This window comes from Prionailurus bengalensis, chromosome A1 (genome assembly GCF_016509475.1).
Source record: "Prionailurus bengalensis isolate Pbe53 chromosome A1, Fcat_Pben_1.1_paternal_pri, whole genome shotgun sequence".
NCBI classification, from domain to species: domain Eukaryota; kingdom Metazoa; phylum Chordata; class Mammalia; order Carnivora; family Felidae; genus Prionailurus; species Prionailurus bengalensis.
Genome location: NC_057343.1, coordinates 133,771,387 through 133,796,204, shown reverse-complemented (window position 1 = coordinate 133,796,204; position 24,818 = coordinate 133,771,387). Strand labels below are relative to the sequence as shown.

General features: G+C 33.7%; 1 protein-coding gene across 9 annotated transcripts in view; it reads right to left on the bottom strand.

The window, feature by feature from the left end:
* Positions 1-996: 996 nt before the first annotated feature.
* ERBIN (erbb2 interacting protein) overlaps positions 997-24,818 on the bottom strand; it is a 134,056-nt gene continuing 110,234 nt past the window's right edge. For 2 of the 9 annotated variants that reach the window (XM_043591390.1, XM_043591464.1), the window contains 9 exons: positions 22,200-22,314; positions 19,471-19,657; positions 15,926-17,471; positions 11,832-11,975; positions 9,061-9,180; positions 6,234-6,443; positions 5,064-5,156; positions 3,838-3,912; positions 997-3,053 (listed from right to left, as the gene is read on the bottom strand). In XM_043591390.1, the coding sequence (XP_043447325.1) occupies positions 2,946-3,053; positions 3,838-3,912; positions 5,064-5,156; positions 6,234-6,443; positions 9,061-9,180; positions 11,832-11,975; positions 15,926-17,471; positions 19,471-19,657; positions 22,200-22,314 (2,598 nt within the window). In that variant the 3' untranslated portion in view covers positions 997-2,945. The remainder of the gene's footprint in view (positions 3,054-3,837; positions 3,913-5,063; positions 5,157-6,233; positions 6,444-9,060; positions 9,181-11,831; positions 11,976-15,925; positions 17,472-19,470; positions 19,658-22,199; positions 22,315-24,818) is intronic. The other 7 variants (XM_043591399.1, XM_043591418.1, XM_043591427.1 and 4 more) reach the window with 7 other exon arrangements.

Genomic DNA, 24,818 nt, shown 5'->3' with positions numbered 1-24,818 from the left:
TGGTCAATTTCAAAGTTTTTTTTTTTTTTTTAACATTTATTTATTTTTGAGAGACAGAGAAATACAGATCATGAGCAGGGAAGGGGCAGAGAGAGAGGAAGACACAGAATCCGAAGCAGGCTCCAGGCTCCAAGCTGTCAGCACAGAGCCCGACGTGGGGATCAAACCCACGAACTGTGAGGTCATGACCCGATCCGGAGTCAGATGCTCAACCGACTGAGCCACCCAGGCACCTGTAGGGTGGTCAATTTTAAACGCTGTCACTAAAAATAAGACAGTTTTGGTTTTGATGGTTTGCTACATAATATTTAAATCAGGTCAGTTAAGGGTATGTATAGGTTGTGACTACAAATTACTCAACAATATGTAAAATAAAAATGTTGTTTCCTTAGAATATTTAACCTTCTATTCAGATTTTGAAAACTTATCATTACCAAAACAAAAATTCTAACAAAGAGTTCTTACTTCATTTTAATTTTCCAGTATTTTAGAAGAAAATTATGGCTATTAAGTGCAAAACATTTTTGCTATTTTTTTGTTATATACTGTATCATGTTACTCCCACTCCTTTGTAACTAACTTTCTCACTGAACTTAGTGTTATAAGAGCAGTAAAAAATTTTTTTAATTAACAAGAGGAGAATAAAATACTAGTGCATTTAACACTTGCTGCACATGTAGTAAATCAGTATAATATGCAGACAATTAACTTACAGTTTTTTGTGGCTTATTTCCTTTTCCAAAATTATAGTCCATGTATCTGATTCAAGATAAACTAGTTGAAAATGTCACGATTGTAACTATTTCATGTATTCCTTATTAATAGTAGAATATGACTGAAAATTTGAGAGCAACAAAAAAATGATGTGCCAAAATATTTTACAATAAACTATGAATAAAGGGAACATTGAGGCATGTGACTGAAAATTTGAGATCAACAAAAAATGACGTGCCAAAATATATTACAATAAACTATGAATAAAGGGAACACTGAGGCTTGTCTTAAAGAAGCTGTTTGTCATTATTTTTTTTAAGAGATTACAACACACATACAATAAATGAATTTTATCAAAATACAGCACATTTCTTCTACTATATCCATAAAAATCAATTCCTATGTAAATAGTACTGAAAAACAACTAAAATGAGTTAAAATTTACAAAGAGTTGTTAAAGGGTTTCAATCAATATTAAAACTATACAGTACAATAACCAATTGATAACATCTTGAAAGAAGTGCAATATTTGAGTTCACATCTTTTCAAAATCACTGCCTATTTACTCTGACTAGCAAGAAAACAACAAGTCCAACTTTTTTTGCAAAAATAATGTAAATTGCCATTTTTGCTAGTCCTATAAAAGTCTTAATTAAAACAAGGTTGAAGAACAAAGCATAACAGATAAAAAATTCCAAAATTATATTTCTTACTAATTAAAAATGAATCGCAATAACTGAATATTGCTCTAATGAAAGGCTCCAGACTAGCCTTGACTAAAAACAGTTATTGGTCTTCTGTGGCACTTTTTTCTGGTCCAAATAACCATGCATTAATTCTTACCATTTCATGTTACTAAAATTTTATTTAATTACACAGAACAAAAACAAATAAAATTAATGGTTTGGATAAACAAATTAATGACATCTATGAAATATTTGTTACACTAACGAGGAACAAAGGCAGCTGGTGGTAAAACACTATTCTATTACACTGATACACTTAGAAACCCTTTAAAGACTCTGAAGTGTCGAGTTCACATTTAATGTTACCTGTAGGAACAGCCCTTTATTTGAATACCGTGACACACTGGAAGGCCTCAGAGACCCATCCCTTTGCTCTACAACTCTCCACAGCAATTCTCTATCACTGTGCCAATTTCACAAACTTGCTTTGGTTTCCTAGCTCCATGCGTACTGTTTCCTTTTACTTTACCAAGGCAATGTGAGACCAAACAAGATCGAGAGACTTTCCTAAATCTGCTTACGTTTTGTGTTACAGCAACACAATCTCAAAACTGGCCATTTTAGTTTCATTTGCTGCTTAAAATAAAAATTATAAATTAAGATTAAAACGGAGTACTAATTATAAAACACCACCATTTGCAAAAAAATCAAAGGATTTCCATATCACAAGAAATGCATGGACAAGCATCTACAGTAGAGTTAAAAATTTCCTGTGACTAAAAAATTAAAAATTGAATCACCGGTAGCAAATGCATTGTCAATGGCTAGAACAAGAACAGATCCTGTAGAGCTCGTAAAATGCAATTATCGTCTTCTTTATTTCTTTAAAAAGACATTACATTTTTTATTGCATTATTCTATTAATAAAAACACATTAACAGCTGTTTTTTTCAATCTTTGCTTCCAGATTTTTATAGGAATTGATGGTTTTAATCTGGCCTTGGAAAGTGAACCCACCAGCACCACCTTCACCTACTCACTCTTCAATTCAATATGCACATAGCAAAAACCAACACTTCAAATCTCTTGCCCACATTAAAAAAAAGTAGTTTCAGCAGAAAAACATTAATATGAGTTGAATAAAAATAAGGGCATAAAAGCTATGAGACAGAGAGCTCTGCCATCTGTCTCTGGGCTACAATCAAGGCTAACTAGAGCCTTGCACAGAGTTCAGTCATGTGTATGAAATCCAAAAATAAACCTACAATCTATACAAAAACAACATATGTTTGTTTTTGTAGCCTTGATTGCTATGTTTAAAAACCTAACAAGAAGTTTTATATGGTATGAATTCAACAGTCTCCCCTATATACTGTACAGTGGTTCTTTCCCTCTAACCACGAGTTCCATGATTTCATTAATGTACAAATTTGAACATAATTTTTGAGTTCTTCTTTACATATAAAAATAGTCAAAATATTAATTTCCCCTGCAAATATCTTCCAATAAATCTTGCTGCCTTCCCCCTCTTTTTGTCCACATTCCTTATGAGGAAACCTCTCGTACAATGATGAGCTCTACTGTGTTCTGGAAAGTTTTTAGCAAAGATACTGCTTGTCCATGTTCAATATTGATAAAACTGTAGCCATTAGCCTAGAAGAAAGAAGAAAAATATCTTTCAGAAAAACATTTCATAATAATGTATTTGCATCCGTGCACTTAAATTTCTGCTGGGTAGTCCACAAACCTGGCAGAAAATAAGAATTATTTTGGCAATTTAAAATAACATGTAGACTCCTGGGCCCTACCCCACATCTATGGAAATAAAATCTCTGAAGGTGGGACTCAGGAACCTTGTCTTCAGATGATTCTTATTAGCAATCCAATGTTAGGAAGCAATTGTCTAAGACACAGTGTCAGACAGGTGTTATGTGTATGTGCTAATATATAAATAAGGCAACCGAGATGCAAGGATAGCAGAGGGCAAGGCCTACTCTTCATGTTGCCTTGGGCCATCAATAAACACTATATTTCTTATAATTTAGGCCTAACATTTATTGAAGTCTTATATATATCACACACACAGTTCCAAGTGCTTCAAATGAACTAAATTCTTTAATTCTTGTAACAAAAAGATTCTTTCAACCTATTTTAAAGAAGTTAGCATTCCTAAACTTAAACAAAATGCTAGGAAATATCTAACATGTATTCAAAAATATCCATATGATTTTGCAACGTACGAGAAAGAAATATTTTAAATGATGAAAATAATAGAGAGTAACTTATAAGAAATGCCACTGTTTTTCACCCACAAATATATAAAAATAAACTTGACAAAAGAGTTATTTTCAAAATCTGGCATTTAATAATTCCTTGATGAGGAAGATGTTATAAAATGAAAAAGTAAGAAAATAATAAAAAGATGTATCTTATTTACCTGAATAATTTTATCACCTGGCTGTAATAATTTTGATGCTGGTCCTTCAGGCTGTACCCTTGTTACAAATATACCCTTCAGTAACAACAAAAAAGATAAAGATTTAATGGAAAACAGGATGCATAAATAACAGAGTAACAAGGAACAATTTTTCTTTAACAGTATGCAAACACTTGAATTACAGTACAATTTTTCTCCTGGTTTTCTCTGAATATTGTCACTGCCCAATGTTTTTTTTTGGTGCTGATAATTCTGACTTGAGTATAGTGATTTTCATTAAAGTGATGGAATTATTTCTACAGATGTGCAGAAAAGCAATAACAAAATTTAAAAATCACTTCATAATATAATGGACATTTAAAATTGGGGGGTTTAGCTCTGGAAAACAGTGTGGAGGTTCCTCAAAAAATAAAAATAGATCTACCCTATGACCCAGCAATAGCACTCCTAGGACTTTACCCAAGGGATACAGGAGTGCTGATGCATAGGGGCACTTGTACCCCAATGTTTATAGCAGCACTTTCAACGATAGCCAAATTATGGAAAGAGCCTAAATGTCCATCAACTGATGAATGGATAAAAAAATTGTGGTTTATATACACAATGGAATACTACTTGGCAATGAGAAAGAATGAAATATGGCCTTTTGTAGCAATGTGGATGGAACTGGAGAGGGTTATGCTAAGTGAAATAAGTCACACAGAGAAAGACAGATACCATATGTTTTCACTCTTATGTGGATCCTGAGAAACTTAACAGAAGACCATGGGGGAGGGGGAGGAAAAAAAAAAAGAGAGAGGGAGGGAGGCAAACCATAAGAGACTCTTAAAAACTGAGAATAAACTGAGGGTTGATGGGGGGTGGGAGGGAGGGGGAAAGTGGGTGATGGGCACTGAGAAGGGCACCTGTTGGGATGAGCACTGGGTGTTGTGTGGAAACCAATTTGACAATAAATTTCATACTAAAATAAATAAGTAAGTAAGTAAATAAATAAATAAAATCACCAGGAAAAAAATAAAATAAAATTGGGGGTTTAATTTGCTTTCCTCAAACAATTCGTATGAAGTGGTATTTCAAGACAAAAAGCTGAATAAAGAGAGAAATAAAAAAGGTGATGTGTTTTCTCGATTTATAAAAGTATCTGTTAGATTTTCACTTATGTATAAGAGCACTATGTTAGTGAATAAATCCTTATGGATATCTCAAAGACATACAAACGAACTCACATCATCTTCAGGTCTGAATGGATTTCCTCTGCCCCCAACACCTCCTGATATGCTGAATCCAAGTTCTGGATCCTTTTCAACTCTCACTCGGATCTAAATTAGTATGAAAATAAATTATTACTACTATCTCAGAAAAAGCTACACACAGTATTTAACTATTGGTAAAATACATAAAGATTCATCTAAAATAAACATTCAGGCAGATAAAGGGAAACTACAACATGGAATATCATGTTAATGAGTTAGTGAGTTAAAGGCACAGCTGAGATTATAAAGCATAGCTCCTAACTTAATCTATTGCTGTTTTACAAGGACAGGCAATTGATTAATGTTGACCCTGTGGGTTTTTTTTTTTTAATATCATGGATTTTAATGATATAGAGTATACAAACAAAAAATGTATTTTAGGATCAGTTTCCATCTGTAAAATATCTAAATTACATAGTATCTCTGTGTACTGGGTGTTTCAGAAGATATTTAAAAATCCCTGGGTGGTTGTTGGATTCATTTCCTGAATTTGTTTCTATGCTCGCAAGATATTAGGATTGATGATCAATTGATAGTATTTTTTATAACCACGTTATAAAAAAAGATCAAGAACTAAACTTGTTGCAAGACCCTCCCTTTCCCCAGAGACTAAAGCAAAAGGAATAAAGCATTTGTTCTCTACCTACATTTCTAATAGTATTATTTTATCAATAAACTATCCAAATATACAAATGTATGATTAGCCACCTTTTAAATACTACTTTGTAAGATTTAATTCTTGAAGTAGTTTGGAGACTATGGTCAAATTTCAAACTCTCTGTGTCAATTAACAATAGGAAACCATAACATGCCAGTCAAGTTTCATGGTCTACTATTCATATTCCTGAAGGTCTGATTACTGGAATATCATCAAAAAGTTTTGGATACGCAACCACCTTAGGAAAAAAATAATCACATCCAAAACACTAAATGCTATGTCAATTAATCAGAACATGGGAGATCATAGAGTCAAGTTAAATACAAAGTTTGACACCTTATTAACTTAACATGAAACCACACCTTTAAACAAAATGGTAAAAACTATGTTAAAAATCTACACGGATTTATTGCTAATAATTAAATAACCTATAAAGTACATTAAGAGCTTAGTTTCATATTTCAAGTATTCTTGATTGTTCTTACCTCTTGCCTTGCCAGTTCATGGCCTTGTCTAGGAGAACAATGGGGCTGTGTATATGGAGGCTGGTGGGCCACCTTCAGCATCAAGTAATCAATTAGTTGTTCTCTAGAGGGATGCCTTGCCACAGAAGCCTGAGGAAGGGGGTGATGTATTTGACTATAATTTGCCTGAGGCCTGAGGGTCTGGCCCATCTGTCCATTACTCAAAGGCATCTAAGAAAAACACGAAGTGTCTTAAAATGACCAATAATAATGTCTTATTACAAATAGTTGGATTTTCTTCTTGGAGTATTACAAAAGCACTAGAGTGTAACATTCTAAATCATACATTATCAAGACACTTACACTATTCTTTCTAATTTTACACTTTTAAAAGAAAAAAAGCTATGAATTCTAACCTTGCCTGAGTCCTTGGCAGACAGATTCTCACTCTTTCAAGTTTCAAATAAGTTATCATAAAATTATTTGCTTTTCTATTTGGTATGCATGGACCTGTTTTTTCTTACGATAACAGCAAACGGTGATTATGTCAAAATTTTTAAATTTAAGCCCAGTAAAAGGGTAAATTTTCCCATCTCACACACACATAGAAGATGCATTTTTTCATGTTTCTTCTGAACAGAAGTAACAAGTTTTGTGGTAGAATTTTTTTTACTATTCTGAGTATATTTTCTACTTTTATTCCTTTCTTTCCAGAATTAACAAGTACAAATATAGTAAAAAGCAAATTTATTCCTTGTGTGTGTGTGTACCAGTTAGCAATTTTTAAACTCTAAATGTTGGTTCCATAAAATATTAACCACAAAAATTAAGCCTTGACATTCTGTTTTACTCTTCACAAGCTACGCAAAAAAATCTGAGGTGATTATTTTGTTAAAGAATTATCCTTGTTTTAATGCTTCTCATTGTTCAGAATGAATGAATCTGAGTTTTAGACTTAAAGCCACCTTTGTGGAAATGTGGCTGTTATGTCAGTATGTGGAATTTTTTATTTATTTTGAGAGAGAGCAAGCAAGAGTGTGAGCAGGGAGGGGCAGAGAGAGGGAGAGAAGCAATCCCAAGCAGGCCCATTGTCAGAGCACAGCCCAACGTGGGGCTCAATCTCACATACTGTGAGATCATGACCTGAGTGGAAATCAAGATCTGGACGCTTAACCCACTGAGCCACCCAGGTGCCCCAGTATGAGAAATCTATCTGAAAAATAAGTTTACATTTGTATTATAAATATTTGCATATAGAGATTTTTGTATATAAGAGGAAATACTTTTAAGCTATTCAATCACTTAAAATTTCATTGTTGATTATTAATAAAAAGGTGATCTCATCCACAAGTGAATTATAGAAAAACTATGAGATAAATACTGAGCCCCATTCTCCTAAAATTATTCCAAAGTAGAAAAGTTTGGGAAAAGATTATGGCAATTGTTTCAGAACTACATGCTTTTTTTTACATCAACCTTGCTGAAGGAAACAAAGAAGCTTCCCTTTTGGTGAAGATTTTTATTTTAAAAAAAAGTTACCTTTTCACTGTGTTATATTTGAGAACTTGGTTATTTCTCAAGTTTGGAAACTTATATGGGGGTTTTATAACAGAGCACAAAGATGATATTACTCTATGACAAATCTTACACTGGTTGGAGAAAAAGAGAATGAGGTATTTTATTATCTTTATATCTTTTTTTTTTAAATTGTGGTTGCTTACTACTTGAACTCTGTAGATTTGAAGCAATTCATCTGCCCAGGAGTATTTAAATGCTTGTGCTGTTATTTTACTACTTATACACAACTCAGCACATAGCTCTTGCTTTTCTCCACACTTATACCATTTATTTCTATGTGCAGATTCAATACCTTTCTCCTAAGGAAAATATTCCAAACAGTAATTACTTCTGACCCATGCTTCAGACTTCTAGACACCTAGATTCTTGGTTGTGCCTGACACTTTACATCAATGTTAAACATACCCATGGAATAAAATAAGCTATCATTAGCAGATGGCTCAGGAGAATAAAAGTATGAAAACAAACCCAGTAACCTAGAATACAAAATTGATATTAAAAAGAAAAAGAAACTGGTTAACATAGCTCAATTAGAAGAAAAAGAAAAAAAAGGTAAAATAAATAGATATGTATGAATTTATGCTATATGTCTGGGTTCCTACTCTCAAGAACAATGCAAAAGTTTTTATATAATACGTTAAGTATGCTTCATATAATTCTATCTCGTTATACAAGGGATACGGAATTAGTTAAGAGAAAGAATAGCTGAGCGAGAATATTAAAGAAAAGAGTTAACTATCTGGTATTGGGTGACAGAAAAGTAAAATCTGTGAGTAAGTGATGCTTTAGTAACAAAAGTATTAAGAATACAATCATCATTTATCACATACAAAACGCTTTCAAGGTGACTTTTAATTACATTTAAAGAATTTTAAAATGTCTTTAGTAATGATAAAATATCCTCAAGTGAGGAATTTAAGACAGGTTCATCTTTAATTGTCCAATACCAAAAAGCCTCTGACTCAAACAGGAATGCCAAAGAGCCTCTGACTCAAACAATAAGGTAAGTAGGTGATAGTAGAGAAATCAAAAACAATAAAATGATTCTCCAGTGTGGAAAAAAAAATCATGGACTAAACCAGGAAATAACAGGGCAAAAATATATTTCATATTTCTAAATTAGTTTTTAAAAAAAATCTTTACTAATCAAGGAGGAAAAGTCCTCAAAAACTTATTTTCATTGTTAAAGCATACATGATATTTCCAGTTTAAAATCTGTAAAACAGAGTAAGTTCAAAGAGATGTGTTCATTTATTTCCTGAGCACCTACTTTTATCAAGCTGTCTGGAGGAACATCTTTGTGACTAAGTGTAGCTGATGAGTAGTTCGGCTGTCCTGAAATGAATAGATCGTCTTGACAAGGATCTCCTGGACAGGATGTCTGGGGATGCTTCAAATGAGGGGAAAATAAAAAGTAAACAAACAATGTTCTTTACGATGTAAAATCAAAATGATGATGACACGTGAAAGGAGATTAGGAAAAAATATTACTAGATCATGGGAAGATGAAGAACCCAATAAACATCACCATCATAACTGCCATTAATATCAGTACCTTGACGATGGACATTAACTAAATTTGTTGTGGCATTCATTTCACAATATATACATATATCAAATTATTATGATATATACTTTGGACTAACACTAATATGTCAATTACATCTCAACAAAACTGTAAAAATTATTAGTACTTTTAACATACACTGTTAAGCTATTTCTTCATAATGCTTTCCGTTATATTTACAGTAATACCTAGCTTTCAATAATACTGTGAAGAATTTAGTTCTTAATCAAAGTTAAGAGTCCCAAATTTTAAGAGCAACTAAAACAATCTCTTGTTGAGTATATATAAAGGTTTTTGGGTTTTTTGGAAAAAAAATTAACTGCTATTCTTTTAACAGCACAGTGCCACCTGGGATCTTCTTTTTAATGATGAACAGTATTAATAAATATATAGTCTCATAAAATTCACTTTAACTTAATTGTATCATAGTATTAGCTCAGTATTTTCAAAACCAGTGGTCTGGTGAAACACTTAAAATTAACTAGAGTTCATATTTTTATATGACCAATAATATCCTTCTAGTTTACGTCAATGATAGGTTTAGAGAAAAAAGCAGACTCAGTTATCTCATTATCTCTGAATATTTTTTACAAACATGCTGGGAAGAAAGATGCCTGTACTTTTCATTTTAATCTAGTTCTAAATATACCTAGCTATATTCTTGAAAACTAAAGGGATTGTGATAAATAGCACTATTGTAACTTTCAAAACAGTATGTGGCTAGCAACACAGGTATGTAAACTACATCATCATACTGAAAAATAATCTGAAATCTACCTCATTATGATATACCACAGGATACATAAAAACCTAAGGGCTTGTAATTTAATCTTACGAACTTTATCTCCAACAGAGCTATCATGTGTAGTTAGTTGCTCATTCAAAGCATGGATTAGCATTTTTAGATTTGGTTTGATCTAATTTTGTGTATTTATGCAATGAATATTTTGCCTTCCTTCCTCATTTCTGAGATGTGCTCTCAGAACCCACAGTAATCAACTTAGGTCATAGCTTCAAGTTTAAACTCCAGTCTATTCAGGTCTTTAAAAGAACAACTATATATTATGAATGAAAAAGTAAAATGCAATAGACTCAAAGGCTCTGAATGTAAGAATAACAAGCAAAAATATTACTGTACAAGAATTTGGAAAGAATAACTGTTCCAGATGACTATAAAGATAACCCCTGAGTTGATAAAAGCCTCTTGTGTCCATTCTTTGGCTTCAATTGGAAAGAGTACCAGAAATGCTGGGCTTAATAGCTATCACCCTTCTCTCTCCATTTCAAAGGGATAAATTACAAAACAAATGCTATCACTCTAACATGGAATCCACGTGGTGGCAGATGACAGAGGGCAGAGCAAGAAGAGTGAAGCCCAGCCACAGCGGAGTGAATCCAGGAGACTGCTCTTGCCTTAGAACACAACAGAGCAAAGCCAGCTATGTACTAAAAAGAGGGTGGGGACCCTCAGGAAAAAGCAAAGGACCCAGAAGTAATCAGAGTAAACATGGAAATAAAACTATGGGGAGGAGACAAGTAAGGCTGTAAAAAGGAGAAAAATCTTTTTGGAATGAAAGGAAAGGGCGAGAAGGAAGTATTTATTTTGAGGCCATACTACACCTCACGTTGTTATTAAGAGAAAAATCTTATAATAGAGCCAGGCCAGAGCTGTTCTGTTCTTTCTCCTTCTCTGCCATTCTTAACCCTTACCCTTAACTTTCATTAAAAGAATATGCCATTGGGGAGCTTGGTTGGCTCAGTCGGTTAAACATTCAACTCTTAATCTCAGCTCAGGTCTTGATCTCACGGTTTATGGGACTGAGCCCCGTGTCAGGCTCTGCATTGAATGAGGAGGAGTCTGCTTGGGATTCTCTCTCTTTCTCAATAAATAAATAAATAAATAAATAAATAAATAAATAAATACCGTTAATGACTATTAACCATTAATAAAAGAATTTGGCTTTTGCCTTTTCATTGGTATTTCTTAGAATTTCTCCAGTCTCACATTTAATCCTATCTAGCAAACTGTGATTAAACTTACTTCCAGGCAGTGCTTTTCATCTGCCAATTCTCAATCACTAAAAATTATTCTTCCCCACAACCCCACTGTGTACTATATACAGCATAGCCTTAAACCTTGATTTAGGGAGAGTTAGTTAATTTTATTAAGAGAAAACACCATAAAGCATAATAAGTAGAAAAAAAAACAACTCTCAGTTATTCCTATTGCTCACCCCTATTTACATAAACAAGAGCAGACTACATCCTTAGCTGATGGCCAGAGAAACTTGAGAGATAAATACTAAATCGGCTTTGCAGAAAGTTTTAGAACTAAGCCATGGAAGAACCAGAAGGTTATCAAAGTATCTAACCCACAGTAAAAACGTATTTTCTAAAAACATGAAAGCATTAAAATGTGGGGTCTTTTTTTCTCTTCTGTGTACTAAAAGTACTGGTCTACTACAGGTACTCACTCGAAAAATGTGCCCACCAGAACCTCTTCCGTCTGCAACACTCAAGGCAAGGCTGCCTTGGCTGCCATGCAGATCCCTAGAGCTGCCATAGTGAAAGTTGCTTACAGCAGTAAAATTGGAATTAAAGGACCTTGACAGCATGCTCTGAATAAAGAGGGGATAGATTTAACAGAGATTAGTGTAGCATGCAAAATTCACAAGACATGTTATGTACATAGACGTATTGATAAGTAACCCCAATACCACACAGGAATATCATGCACTGAATTTTCAGTGCCACTGCAAGAAATTGGCACTATTTACCATATTATTTACATGACAACATACACATATACACATAAAGTACATGTAAATCCAACCATTCACATGTTTAAACACTAAAGAAAGTACAAACATATAGTGTCTTTTACAATGCAATTTTTCCTTTACTCCTAATACATCTTATTGGAAGTTTATCAGAAAACAGGAATTGATGTCAAACTTAAATGTATGTATATATGTGTAGTTCTATAAGGAATACAAGCTGATTTCTCAGTTTCAGTTTAAACATACATACATAGCACAAAATATTATTGGCAAAAAACACTTGGCTTTTGGCCATTGCAATTTCTTTCTTTCTTTCTTTCTTTCTTTCTTTCTTTCTTTCTTTCTTTCTTTCTTTCTTTCTTTCTTTCTTTTTTTGCCATTACCATCTCTAAAAAAAAATTACCTTCTACATTTAGAAACATGTCTTACATTAGAAAAAAGGTTAACATAGTTCTAGTATATAACACAAAGTTTTAGTATATAGCATTTACAAGGCTCTCCCTGCTCTCAAATTACCAGAAGAAAAAAACCCCTAGAAAATGTACTTGTAAAAACAATTTCCCATTCAAATAAATAGATACTTAAGATTTTAGGAGTTAGCAGTGGCATTTGCTGCTTAAACTTGAAGAATCACTGATGGAATCTTCATGCAGACTGAGTTTACATGAATACCCAATCACTAATCCCAGAGCTGCCTAAAAATTGTACCTCAATAAACACAATGCCTGATTTTCATTGTTCCTGCTTGTTTACTCCTAGAGCTGTTAAATGCTGTTTTTTCATGTGGATGCTTTTACTTATGTCCCTGAATACTGGATGGTCTTATGGTTAAATTGAGAGTAACCACACTTTGAGCACGGCTTGCTTATCAAGAAGTATAGAAATGCTTGTAAGCATTATATGTGTATGTTGTCATTACAAGCTTGTAAGCTTACAAGCATTTCTATATTACTCTCAGAGAACCTATATACCTTCTCCCGATTATGAAGTTGATCTCTAATATCAAGAAACATTAATATGGCCTTTCAGAATGAAAGAGATCTATAAAATTACAATGCACTCTTTTAGTTATTTTGTGGATTCCAAAGTAATGAGTAAAGAAAAAGCTAAATTTAAGAGGCCACAACTATACTTTCCCAGACCATTTCACAAACAACAAGGATTTGGCAGTGGCAATTCAGAGGTTCCATAAACATTTGATTAGAATGTAAAAATAAAGAAATTACACACACTAACCCCCCCGCCCCAACATAAACAACACATACTCATGTGTTACACACAATTTTAATATGTTCTTAACTTGAATGGCCCAAATGACCCTTTTTAATGATATGTAAATCCAGGAATCAAAGCATTTTCTGTTGTCTTTGAACATATGTAAGGTTTTTGTAAATATTTCACTGACTAAGAAGGCTGAAGCTCAGAACACATCTGGTTTGTAATTCAGGGTTGTACATAGACGTCCATATAAAACTGCATCCTGTTACAACACAACACATTGTGCAGAGCTCAGTTAAGGAATATGTCCTGGACACTGATGTTCATTACAGGCTAATAGCTGTATAAAAGCAAATGAATGTGGCAATTTTCATGTTACATTAATCATATTCTGGTTGAGTGCTTCTTATAAGAATCATTAGTTTCATTAAACAAGTCTTGAGAAGAATGAGGTGAGATATAATCACATGTTTGGGTTCCAGGTACAGTTTTGTTGCAAGAACAGGAAGGAAAGTTACTATAACAAGGTTTAAAAACCAAGTAAGCTTTAACTTATCTAATCATTGTATTAATGCTAAACAACTAAGCTGGGCAAAGTAGCAACTTATGATTTGGGGACTTACCTCTAAAGGGAGGGTTGGGCACTGTGAAATTCCCTGGTGAAATTTTTCAAATGTCTACCTGTCATCAGAATTATATTTGGGGAGGAAGAGGAATTGCAGAGGAGCAAAAGAGATTTTCCATCACCCTCCACCATTTTCAACCAAAGCTTTCAAGTGTTTGGTCTAAATCATGTTGCTCTGTGTCCTCACAAGGCTTTTCTTAGTTTCCTTGGACTAATTTTCACTTCTAAATTACCAGTGGGCACAAGTGGGAAACTACTGGCATGTACTCCTCAAGTAATTGTACAGCAAATTTCTAAATATAAAAAGCAGAGAGATACAATGAACAATGGGGTAGCTGCTACCTGCTTCCTGATGACTAAAGTCTAGGTATATCTCCGTCAGACAGTAGTGGGAGAATAGCTCCTGACATGTCAACTCTATAGAATATAATGATAACCAGACTCATCTCTTTATCCAAATCTGTTATTCCTTCTCTATTCTGGCAATCCCAACAACCAGTCATTTAAGGCACCACTCAACCTTAATCCCTTTTCCTCAAAGACTTATTATTAGAGGAATATTCCAATCACGAGTCAGATATTATAAAGTGTGTTTCAAAACGGTGTCTTGAATTCTTGCCTTTGTCTCAGTTCCTTCGAAACATTTCTCATTTACTTTCTGGACCACTAGATAGCCTCATAGCTCAATCAACTTAACTGTAGCCTCTTCCTTCTCAAAAAAACAAAACAAAACAACAACAAAAAACTATAGCCCTCCCTCCTTCCAATTCCATATTATCTCCAAAAGTTTACTTATAAAACAGCTGTGGTATTCCTCTGCTTAAGAAATTTCCAAATTCCTTAGAAAAGGCACACAAGTCCAAAGAACCAACAATTTATACAGTTATACTGAAACAAATTGGAAGAGAATGAGGTTGCCTAAGACCATTAGATGCACAGCTATTTAAAGTTGGGAAGACAGCACTGAAAAGAGCTAATGATTACAGGCAGAAGTTTAATGTGAATTGATATATGGTACTAATCATATTTTACGGGTTTACTTCTAAAAAAATTAGACCTAGGGAATTTTTTTTAAATGACTAATTGAGGTTGTATACATTTAGCTGTTTTAAAAAACATATTTAATAAGCAGAGATAACAAAATTCTTGGGTAAAAACTACTGAGAGATATGAAATTAAATCTTTAAAAATGTGCCCCATACACCTGAGCCAAAGCCAAAGAACTGTGACACTAATTTATCAGTTTTATATAATTAAAAAAAATTTTAACTCCTTTCAAAAAAATGACATCTACATGTGAAGTTAAACTGAAGAGAAGCCTAAGTTGTTTTACCAATCATTTCTAAACTTCATTAGAGCGACAGACACTTGAGGTCAGAGAAGTCAGAAATGCAGTTCAAAAAAGTCAAGAATAAATGACGTGCCAGAAGCCATCTATGTCAGTGACAGTGTTAGTCTTTTAACATTCTCTGGGGAAAAAAATCTTAGATGAAATATTTATATTTCTTGTTATTTTTCTAACTATATAGTTATATTTTTATACACATATTTACATAACCAACAATGATTAATAGACGAGAGCAGGAGGTCAAAAACTGCTAAAAGGAGGTACACATGTATACACATGTATTATTTACAGTATGTGTGGCAGAATCTAAAAGAGATACACACATAAACACAGGCAATGAATTTAAGATCATTAGAAAACACTGGGGAATAAGAGGCAGAAAAGAAGCATACACTACTATCTCAGTTGTTTTTGAGTCTGGCTAAGTCTAAACTTAGACTCTATTGTAAACACTAAGAAAAAACTCCTCAAATGTTAAGTATGTATTCAGTAATTCAGAGCATCTTGTATCACCTTGTTTAAAAAACAAAGAATACCAAATATTTTTAAGAAAAATAAATTCATAGAGAGGAAAATGAAAAATTCATATTTAATTACCTTTTCTAATTTTTTGGCCTCGATGTGTCGTAGTACTTGCTCTCGCCAGTCATGAGGAACTTTATTTTTTCCTGGAGGATCTAATAAAGAATGCTCAGAACCAACTCTTGCATTTGGTCTTTTTGAAGGACTAGTCCGTGAATAATTAAAATCACTAACTGACATAGTTCTCTCTGGTATTTCACTAATGGAGGGTCGAGCACTCTGAGGCCTTGATGCATTTGGACCATCGATGCTGTATGTTCGTGCAGAAAGAGGTCTCTGTGATCCTGACATCACTGGAGTTCTTCCCACTGAATGTAACTCTCTGTACGACAAATAATCTCCTTCTGGAATTTGGGCCCGCCTTGTGGGACCTGACTCACCAAGATTTACAGAAGCTGTAGAGGACACACTACTTTGTCGCTGAATCGTAGTTCGAGTTGCTCCAGGAATGAGTCGTTCATTTGGTGAGATGGCCCACACTTCCCCATGTCTTCCTGGGCCCATTCTCTGATGTAAATGGTATCCAGTACTAGCTCGAACATTGTTATGGTTAGAGAAATTCATATTGGCAGAATGCTTAGCGTAACCGTGATTTTCTGTGCTCTCTGATCTAGGAAGGCGCTGAGGAGGAAAACTGACATGATCTATCTGGGGATTTTGTTTGCTGTGCCACATAGTGTCCTTGACAGCAGCACTGCTACTGTATTGAATGTTATATTGTGGAGGACCATATATTTGAGGTGTAGATTGTGGGCCACTTATTGTGGAGCCTCTTACTATATTTGGCTCTTCAGGATTATGATTTGAGTCAAACTTGAAAATTGCCTTTGTACCTGATATTAAATCAGAAGATGAAGAACAACCAGTAAATACTTGCAATGGTTGATCATACAAAAGTGTAGCAGACTTGCTCCTGACAATATTTTTTCCATCAACAGTAGATGTTACTTTAACTGTTGTACTTGGCTGCTGTGGTCCATTATCACTAACAATGTCATAGATTTTTAGTCCTCCAGTCTCCATATTAGTTATACTATGAGATTTCACAACAGATCCAATTGGCCCACTTCTCTGAGGGGAGAGATCTTCAGTGCTTTTGGAAATACCCATATCAACAGACGAATCAGTGTCATGTGGTTCAGTCCTCCTAGGGGACTGTGGAGTGTCCTCAGGATGTCCATTTGTCTTATTTACACATTCCAGATTAGGATACTTATTTCCATTTTCCAAGTGCTCAGCTTCTCCTTTAGCATTAATGCTTAAAAAGTCCGTTCCAAGCACTATATCTTGTGTCTTGGATCTTTCCACTATTTCTGGTTGAAATGTATCGTTAGTTACAAGTTTATTAAGATTCATATTGATATGGTCTAATTTGTGAGATTCATCAGATGTGGCTGTTGAGTCAACACCTTTCTCAATAAGAACTAATCGTTCTTCAATATTCAAATCATATTCAGGTAAGTTAAAATCTTTTTTATCATGAACCTGGTAGTTTTCTTCCGTTGAATGATTTAAAATATCTCCATTTTGTAAAAGGCTATTAAAATTTTCATCTTCTTGCCTAAAACAAAGATAATGTTATCATAAACATCATAAAGCCAAGTTTCTTAGTAACAAAAACATTAATAACTAATTAATGTGTAGCTACACAAAGTTAAAAGAGCTGGTGAGAGTCAAAGATGAAAGTCATTTATTAGCAAGTATGTTATTTTAAAATATTATCGAATAAAGTAATGTAGATTTACATTAAATGGAGATAAGTAAAACATTAATTAAAATTCACAATCAATAATACCAATCACTTTGCCACGATATAGATTAATAAGGCTAAATGGTGAAGAAAAATGGACTTATGCACGTTTTCACGAATGCTAAAACATGAAATGCTTGAAAGATAGGTAGATACATGGAAAGCCAATGACTTCAAGTGTTGAGTGAAGAGCACAAAACATTTTTACAAATAATTCTGAAACCTTACATTAACTGCAGTTAATAATAATTACTAATAATTATTAACTATAGTTAATCATTAACTAAGTAATTATTAGATTCAAATACATAAATACATTATAAAAAGGTAAGAAATAAACAATTACTCAAAGATCTACAAAATGTAAAGACAATCAACAATACTAAAAACAAAACTTGTAGAACTCAACAAAAATTCTATTTTACTGTATGTTGATTTAAAAAAATAAAATAAAAAATGTAACATTGAAAAAATAATTTGAAGATCAAAAGCAAAACTAAATCTAATGATGTCTAAATGACTTCATTTTATTTGGCAAATATTTATAAATGTGCTCTTCTAAAATTACAGAAAACATTTTATTTCTACTTGGTAGAAATAAAAAAATCTATTTCACACAAATATGAAAACATATTTGTGTCATTTTGTATAAAGATTCAAGTTGTGTTTCAACAAGTATTCCTTAGTATTCATCTTCCCATTGGGTAATAGACTATATTATTAGAAATACAACAAAGAAAGTTGTGGATATATCCCTTTCTTAGCCTTTATTTCATTACATAAAAAACATGATTTATAAAATACTCAAGTAATTCCCAACAAAATATCAGTAACATTTTATTATTCAAGAAATTACTCATTATTTTAACATCTAAGAGATTATAAAAATTATTATTTTACTGCTAGGTTTTAGTCTCAAATTCAGAAAACATATAAATAATCATAATTACAACTACATAACGGTTAAACTCATTTTGAGACATAAAATTCATTTTCCTTTTACAACAATTCAAATCAATAAATACAAAATTTGACTTAAGATGCCTGGAATTTAAGAATCATTTGCCTCTAAAAAGGAGTCAACAGTTTCTACACAATTAGCTGTGGGTTCAGTAGAAACCCAAATCTTTCTAATAAGCACCTAGCTGATATATTGTAACATGAAAGTAAAACAACAGTCTTATTTTGATAGCCAAATATATTGAGAGCTCAAATAATAGATGTTTTAAACTTCAGCTAATTTCAGCCTGTAGGAATTAAGTCTTGTTTCAGAGTCTGACCTACAAATTTAAGTCTAAGTCAAAGATACAGAAGTAATTAAAAGTACTGAATGCTCTTTAATGACACTCCCCCAAAAAGAGTATCTAAAAAATACCTATTTCAACTTGAATTACTCCAAACAAGCTATTTATGTTGTAATACCTAAAAATATCATAAAAGTGTTCAACTTTTTAATGAGGAGAATTAGGATATTTTAAGTCTTTTCTTCCCCATTTTTATTTTTAAAAGTTTATCTTTTTTAGTAATCCCTACACCCATGTGAGGCTTGAACCCAGAACCCAGTGATCAAGAGTCACAAACTGTTCGGACTGAGCCACCCTGGTCCCTTCTTCTTCCCCATTTAAAAAACTAATTTAAAATGGAAATGTAGAAAAGTTAAGTAATTAGTAATAAAATGGAGAAGAAACCATACACTACCTGATCTACTTCTAAAATATTAATTTGGGAAATCTTTGGTTTTAGTCCATATATTGATTTGCCTTATTATCTGTATTGTACAAAAAAATTATTCTGTTAAGATGTCACAAACCTGATTTTGGAATTAATACCACCAATATGGGTTTGTTTCATTGGAGAGCAGAGTGAGGTATCTTGACTACTATCAGTATTAAGAGAAACTGAATCAGACATCCGAGATGGAGAAGAACAGTTGCTGTTATTCTGATTGCTATTGTGTGTAACTTCATCTGATAAAGAATCTGTATCCTTTGTATCATCTGAAACAAAAAAACTTAAGCCGTTGATAAAGTCACTAAGAATTTGTGTTTAATACTTTGAAGTGAAGACAAATGGCATTTATATTGTACTGGTTCAAATATATAAAAAATTATATGGATAAAAAGACAACCAAAGCCACTTTTGAAAATTCAGTCCTAATACACACAAAGATTAAAGAATTTAAAACTCGTAATACCATTAGTTTTTGACAAATATAACATATGTTAAGGTTACCGACAATTTGATTTAGTTTTTACTACTGGCAAGATGATATTACACAATGTTTTTCTAAGGACATCAATTAATTTTAGTGACTATGGCTCTTCCACTCCATTACAATTGTCTTTTGAAAGTAGGCTCTATGCCCAATGTGAGGCTTGAACTCACAACCCAGAGATCAAGAGTTGCATGCCCTATTGACTAAGCCAGCCAGGTACCCCCACATTCATTACTTTAAAAAGTCATAATAGGGGCGCCTGGGTGGCACAGTCGGTTAAGCGTCCGACTTCAGCCAGGTCACGATCTCGCGGCCCGTGAGTTCGAGCCCCGCGTCAGGCTCTGGGCTAATGGCTCAGAGCCTGGAGCCTGTTTCCGATTCTGTGTCTCCCTCTCTCTCTGCCCCTCCCCCGTTCATGCTCTGTCTCTCTCTGTCCCAAAAATAAATAAACGTTGAAAAAAAAAAAAAAATTAAAAAAAAAAAAATTAAAAAAAAAAATTAAAAAAAAAAAAAAAGTCATAATAATAAAGAATAAATAGTATAGTTCACAGCTTAGGTAAATTTATCCGGGGAAGAAATTATTTCATACATGTATGCAACCGTTTTGATCTATCCTGAAAATAAAAATGAGCAATACAGTCAATTAAAAAAAATTACCAATCAAGGAGTTTTCACAAGGTCAGCTCTCTTTTCCTGTTTTTAAGCCATTTCAAAGAACTGCATATGAAAAATAAACTATCAATATATGAAATGGCTTTTTTTTTTATATAAACAGAAATAGACAATATTTATACTCCATTATAGACAGGTACATTAAAAAGTATTATTTTTTTTTTAAGTAATAATGAAAAGATAATAACTTGGGCACTTGGCTGGCTCAGTTGGTGGAGCACGCAACTGTGGAACTCAGGGTCAGGACTTCAAGCTCCAAGCTGGGCACAGAGCTTATTTAAAAACAAAACAAAAGAAGATAATAACAGTATTTTTACAACCCTAAAGGCTGTTTTTAACTAATGCAATTCTACCCAAATCATAGAAACTGTATATATAGACACAGAAATAGGAGATTGTATGAATTAAAAATATTTTTTTTGTTCCAAAAGGAACACAGTTCAATTAGTCTGAATTTGTGTTTACAGTTGGCAGTAATAGTACATAGGGCTCAGGATCTTCAATTTTAAGGTATTTGGGTGCTGGGTTTTTAATTTTTAAAATATCGTTAAACAAGATGGCAGGTAAGTTCTTTCCTAGACATATTCCTCTTCTTCTACCTCATTGTGACAGTTAGAAAGTAATATGTAAAATATTTAGCATAGTAATAAGCAGCAACTAGTAAGTACTCAAATATCACTACCACTATTATCATGAAACCTAAACTATCTAAGGGCCAGCTGGATAGTAAGTTTCATTAATGCCATAAAGGCAAAGGCTGGATAAATATTTGGTAGAGATACTACAGACCAGGCCAGGCACTTATGGGGAGGAGTGAGACAGGATGAAAGGAAAGGATAGATACCCTTCAAATTCCCTTTCATTTCTAAGAAGGGCCTGAGATTCTATGTTATGTGAAAAATGGCTAGGGTGTGGGAATGGTTTAAAAAAGAGTTCTAGGACAGAAAAATAACAATAAGCAGCTATTCTACATCAGATACAGAGCTAGATCTGAGTACAATGAATAATCTAGTACATCTGATACTCATAAAGTCCTTCATTAGCCTCAGCGTATGTCAAGTCAGGTAACTTCATATGGATAGAATTAAGTAGCTCAAGGATTCCATGGTAAGTAAGTGGCAGAAATGGAATCATAATCCAGTTTTGTGTGCCTGTGAAGCCCATGACCTTATAAGTAAACTTTTATGAGGGAAGACGAAAAAAAAATCTAACAATATTCTTCTTTAAAAACTAGGAAGATGGGGGAGCCTGGGTGGCGCAGTCGGTTGGGCGTCCGACTTCAGCCAGGTCATGATCTCGCGGTCCGTGAGTTCGAGCCCCGCGTCGGGCTCTGGGCTGATGGCTCAGAGCCTGGAGGCTGTTTCCGATTCTGTGTCTCCCGCTCTCTCTGCCCCTCCCCCGTTCATGCTCTGTCTCTCTCTGTCCCAAAAATAAATAAAAAACGTTGAAAAAAAAATTAAAAAAAAAAACAAAAAAAAAACAAAAAAAAAACTAGGAAGATGAGGAACAGAACTTTTAAAAAAGCATGTTTTAAAAATTGTTTCTAAAAAGTGTTTTAAGTAACAATGATATTTAGTGAAATTTATTTCAAAAAAATTTATAAATTTGATAAATCCAGCCCATTTCTATTCCTAGTGCTTTCAATATCTAACCTTTTTTGTTATTACTAAGAGCTACAACTTTTGGCTGGTTAATAGAGCTTTCAATTAACGGTGGTCGCATCTCTGCCATTTTCATCTCTTCATCAGAAGAAAGTTCTTCAGATTCCTAATGTAAAGAAAAAAGAAAGAAAATATTTAAATAAATTTTGGTTTCTTTAAATGAATACATATTAACTCATAAGAACTTCAAAGAGAAAAGAATATTTAGAACATGGATGAAACTTTTTTATGGTAATATTGACTAAAACTAGTATATGACTTAAATTTTTCAAGATATGGCAATAAAACTATGGTAATTATTAACAATATGTCGAATGGCTATGGGATAAAATTCCGTGGTAGGCCTTAATTCAAGTGTATTAATGATTACTATGTGCTGTTACTATGTCAAGTGCTACAAATACAAAAATGAATAAAACATAATCCCTGTCTTAGAAAAACTTGTTTAGCGAAGGTGCTCCAAAAAAAGTCCCTTCCGAACTTCTCAAATTTATTCTAAAATTATCAGGTTCCAAGGAATCAGAAGGACTGAGGTATTCTTCTATTAAAATGAATTCATGGCAATTTTTGCCCAATTTGAAGACAGAATTTTTTATTAATCTCCATGAATTTTTCTCTAATATTTGCCAACTATCCCAGATTATCTGCCACTGAGTGCTACTAAGTGAAAGGGGGTTGCAGGGGAGGGAGGAGAACCTGGTAGTGAACAAACATTTATACAAAAATTTTAACAATGTGCATACTCTCTATATAAAAACAAATCTTTTGCACGTTAAATTATTCATAGTTAAGGATGAAAATAAATAAAAATTCTTAAAAACTGTTCTGTTAAAAGTACTAAGACTTTTAGGTACTCACAAGTGACATAATAAAGACATGGACCAGGGTCAGCAAACTATTTCAGTAAAAATGCCAGATCATAAATATGTTACACTTCAAGGGCCCTAAAGGTCTCTTCAACTACCCAACTCTGTCACTGTAGCACAACTTTGCCACAGACAACATGTAAACAAATGACTGTGGCTATGTGCCAGAAAAACTGAATTTCACCTAATTTTTCACATGTTGTGAAATATTCTTTTGATTTTTATTCAACCCTTTAATAACATAAAAGCTGTTCTTAGCTTGCAAGCCATATAAAAGACAGGCAGTGGGCCAGATATAGGCCACAGGCCATACATAGTTTGCCAAATCCCATTTGTAAGACTGTACTACAATGGAAAGAGACTTCTAATTAGAATAGTCAGACAAAGTAAAAGTGGAAGTAAGAGAAGTGAAGGGTGAGGTAAGACAGGAATGACATTCTGAACAGAGGAAAGCATGGAAATAAGAGAAGGTATGTAAAGCATGTCAACTCCATGTAGTTGGAGCTCAGATAACTGGCAGGAGACAGAAAAGTTAGGTTGCACTGAGTAGGAAATTATGTGTTGGTCATTATTGGACGTTGCCAAGCCAGGAACTCGCAACATGAGATTATCTTTTAAAATGATAACTCTGGGGGCACCTGGGTGGCTCAGCCGGTTGGGCATCTGACTTCGGCTCAAGTCATGATCCCACGGTTCGTGGGTTCAAGCCCTGTGTCAAGGTTTGGGCTCTGTGCTGACAGCTCAGAGCTCAGAACCTGGAGCCTGCGTTGGATTCTGTCTCTCTCTCTGCCCCTCCCCCACTCATGCTGTATCTCTCAAAAATATATAAACATTTAAAAAATACAAAAATAAAATGGTAACTCTGGTATTAAGAATATATGGGAAGAGAAAGAAACCGGCAGAAAGGGATCTAGCTATCCTAACAGTCCTAATGAAAAAACTTTATCTGTCCTTAGCCAATGGCAGTGATGACAGCTGATAAAGAAATAAAGAATTTGAAAGAAATTTTGGCACTAACAGGACTTAATGATAAAATGAAAGCAAAAAACGAGAGAGCAAAAGAAAGAAGGGCAAATGGTCTGTCCTAATCTTTGACATGGGCAGTACTTTCAACTGCTGCGCAGACTTCCTTCTTCATGAATTATACTACACCTGGGTGTCTGGGAGCTGTAGCCTCCTAGATGTCCTCCTACCTTTCTGTCTTTTGTGCTCAAATCAATGAATCCTCCTGCAGTTAGCATTTATTTTTGCCTTTCTTACTCTTTCCCCTTGGATATTGCATTTTCTTCAATGATTATGTGTAATGTAGATAATTTGATTTATAATCCCGTTTTCGTTTCTCTTCTAAGCTAAAGATACCTGTTAAGTGTTCAAATTCCACATATCCAAAAACAAACTAGACCTTCTAAGCCTGTTTGTTCTTTTAACACCCCACTTCAGTTGATGGCATCATCATCCATTCAAACATGGTTATGTGACTGTCCCCTCTCCCCCATTCCTTACAGTCAGGAATATTTCCATACTAAATCTCTTACATTTGGACAACTAAGTTCCAGTCCACATTGTCTACTATTATTATTCAAAAAGCCCTCAAACTTGGGAGAATTCAGTAGCTGTTGCCAGATAACCCTAATACATAGCTCTATCACAAGTAATGCTCTGCTAAAAGGCCTTCATGACTCCTCAAAGACTATGCAACAATTCATAGCATGGCCTTCAAGAGCCTCATCATCAGGACCCAATC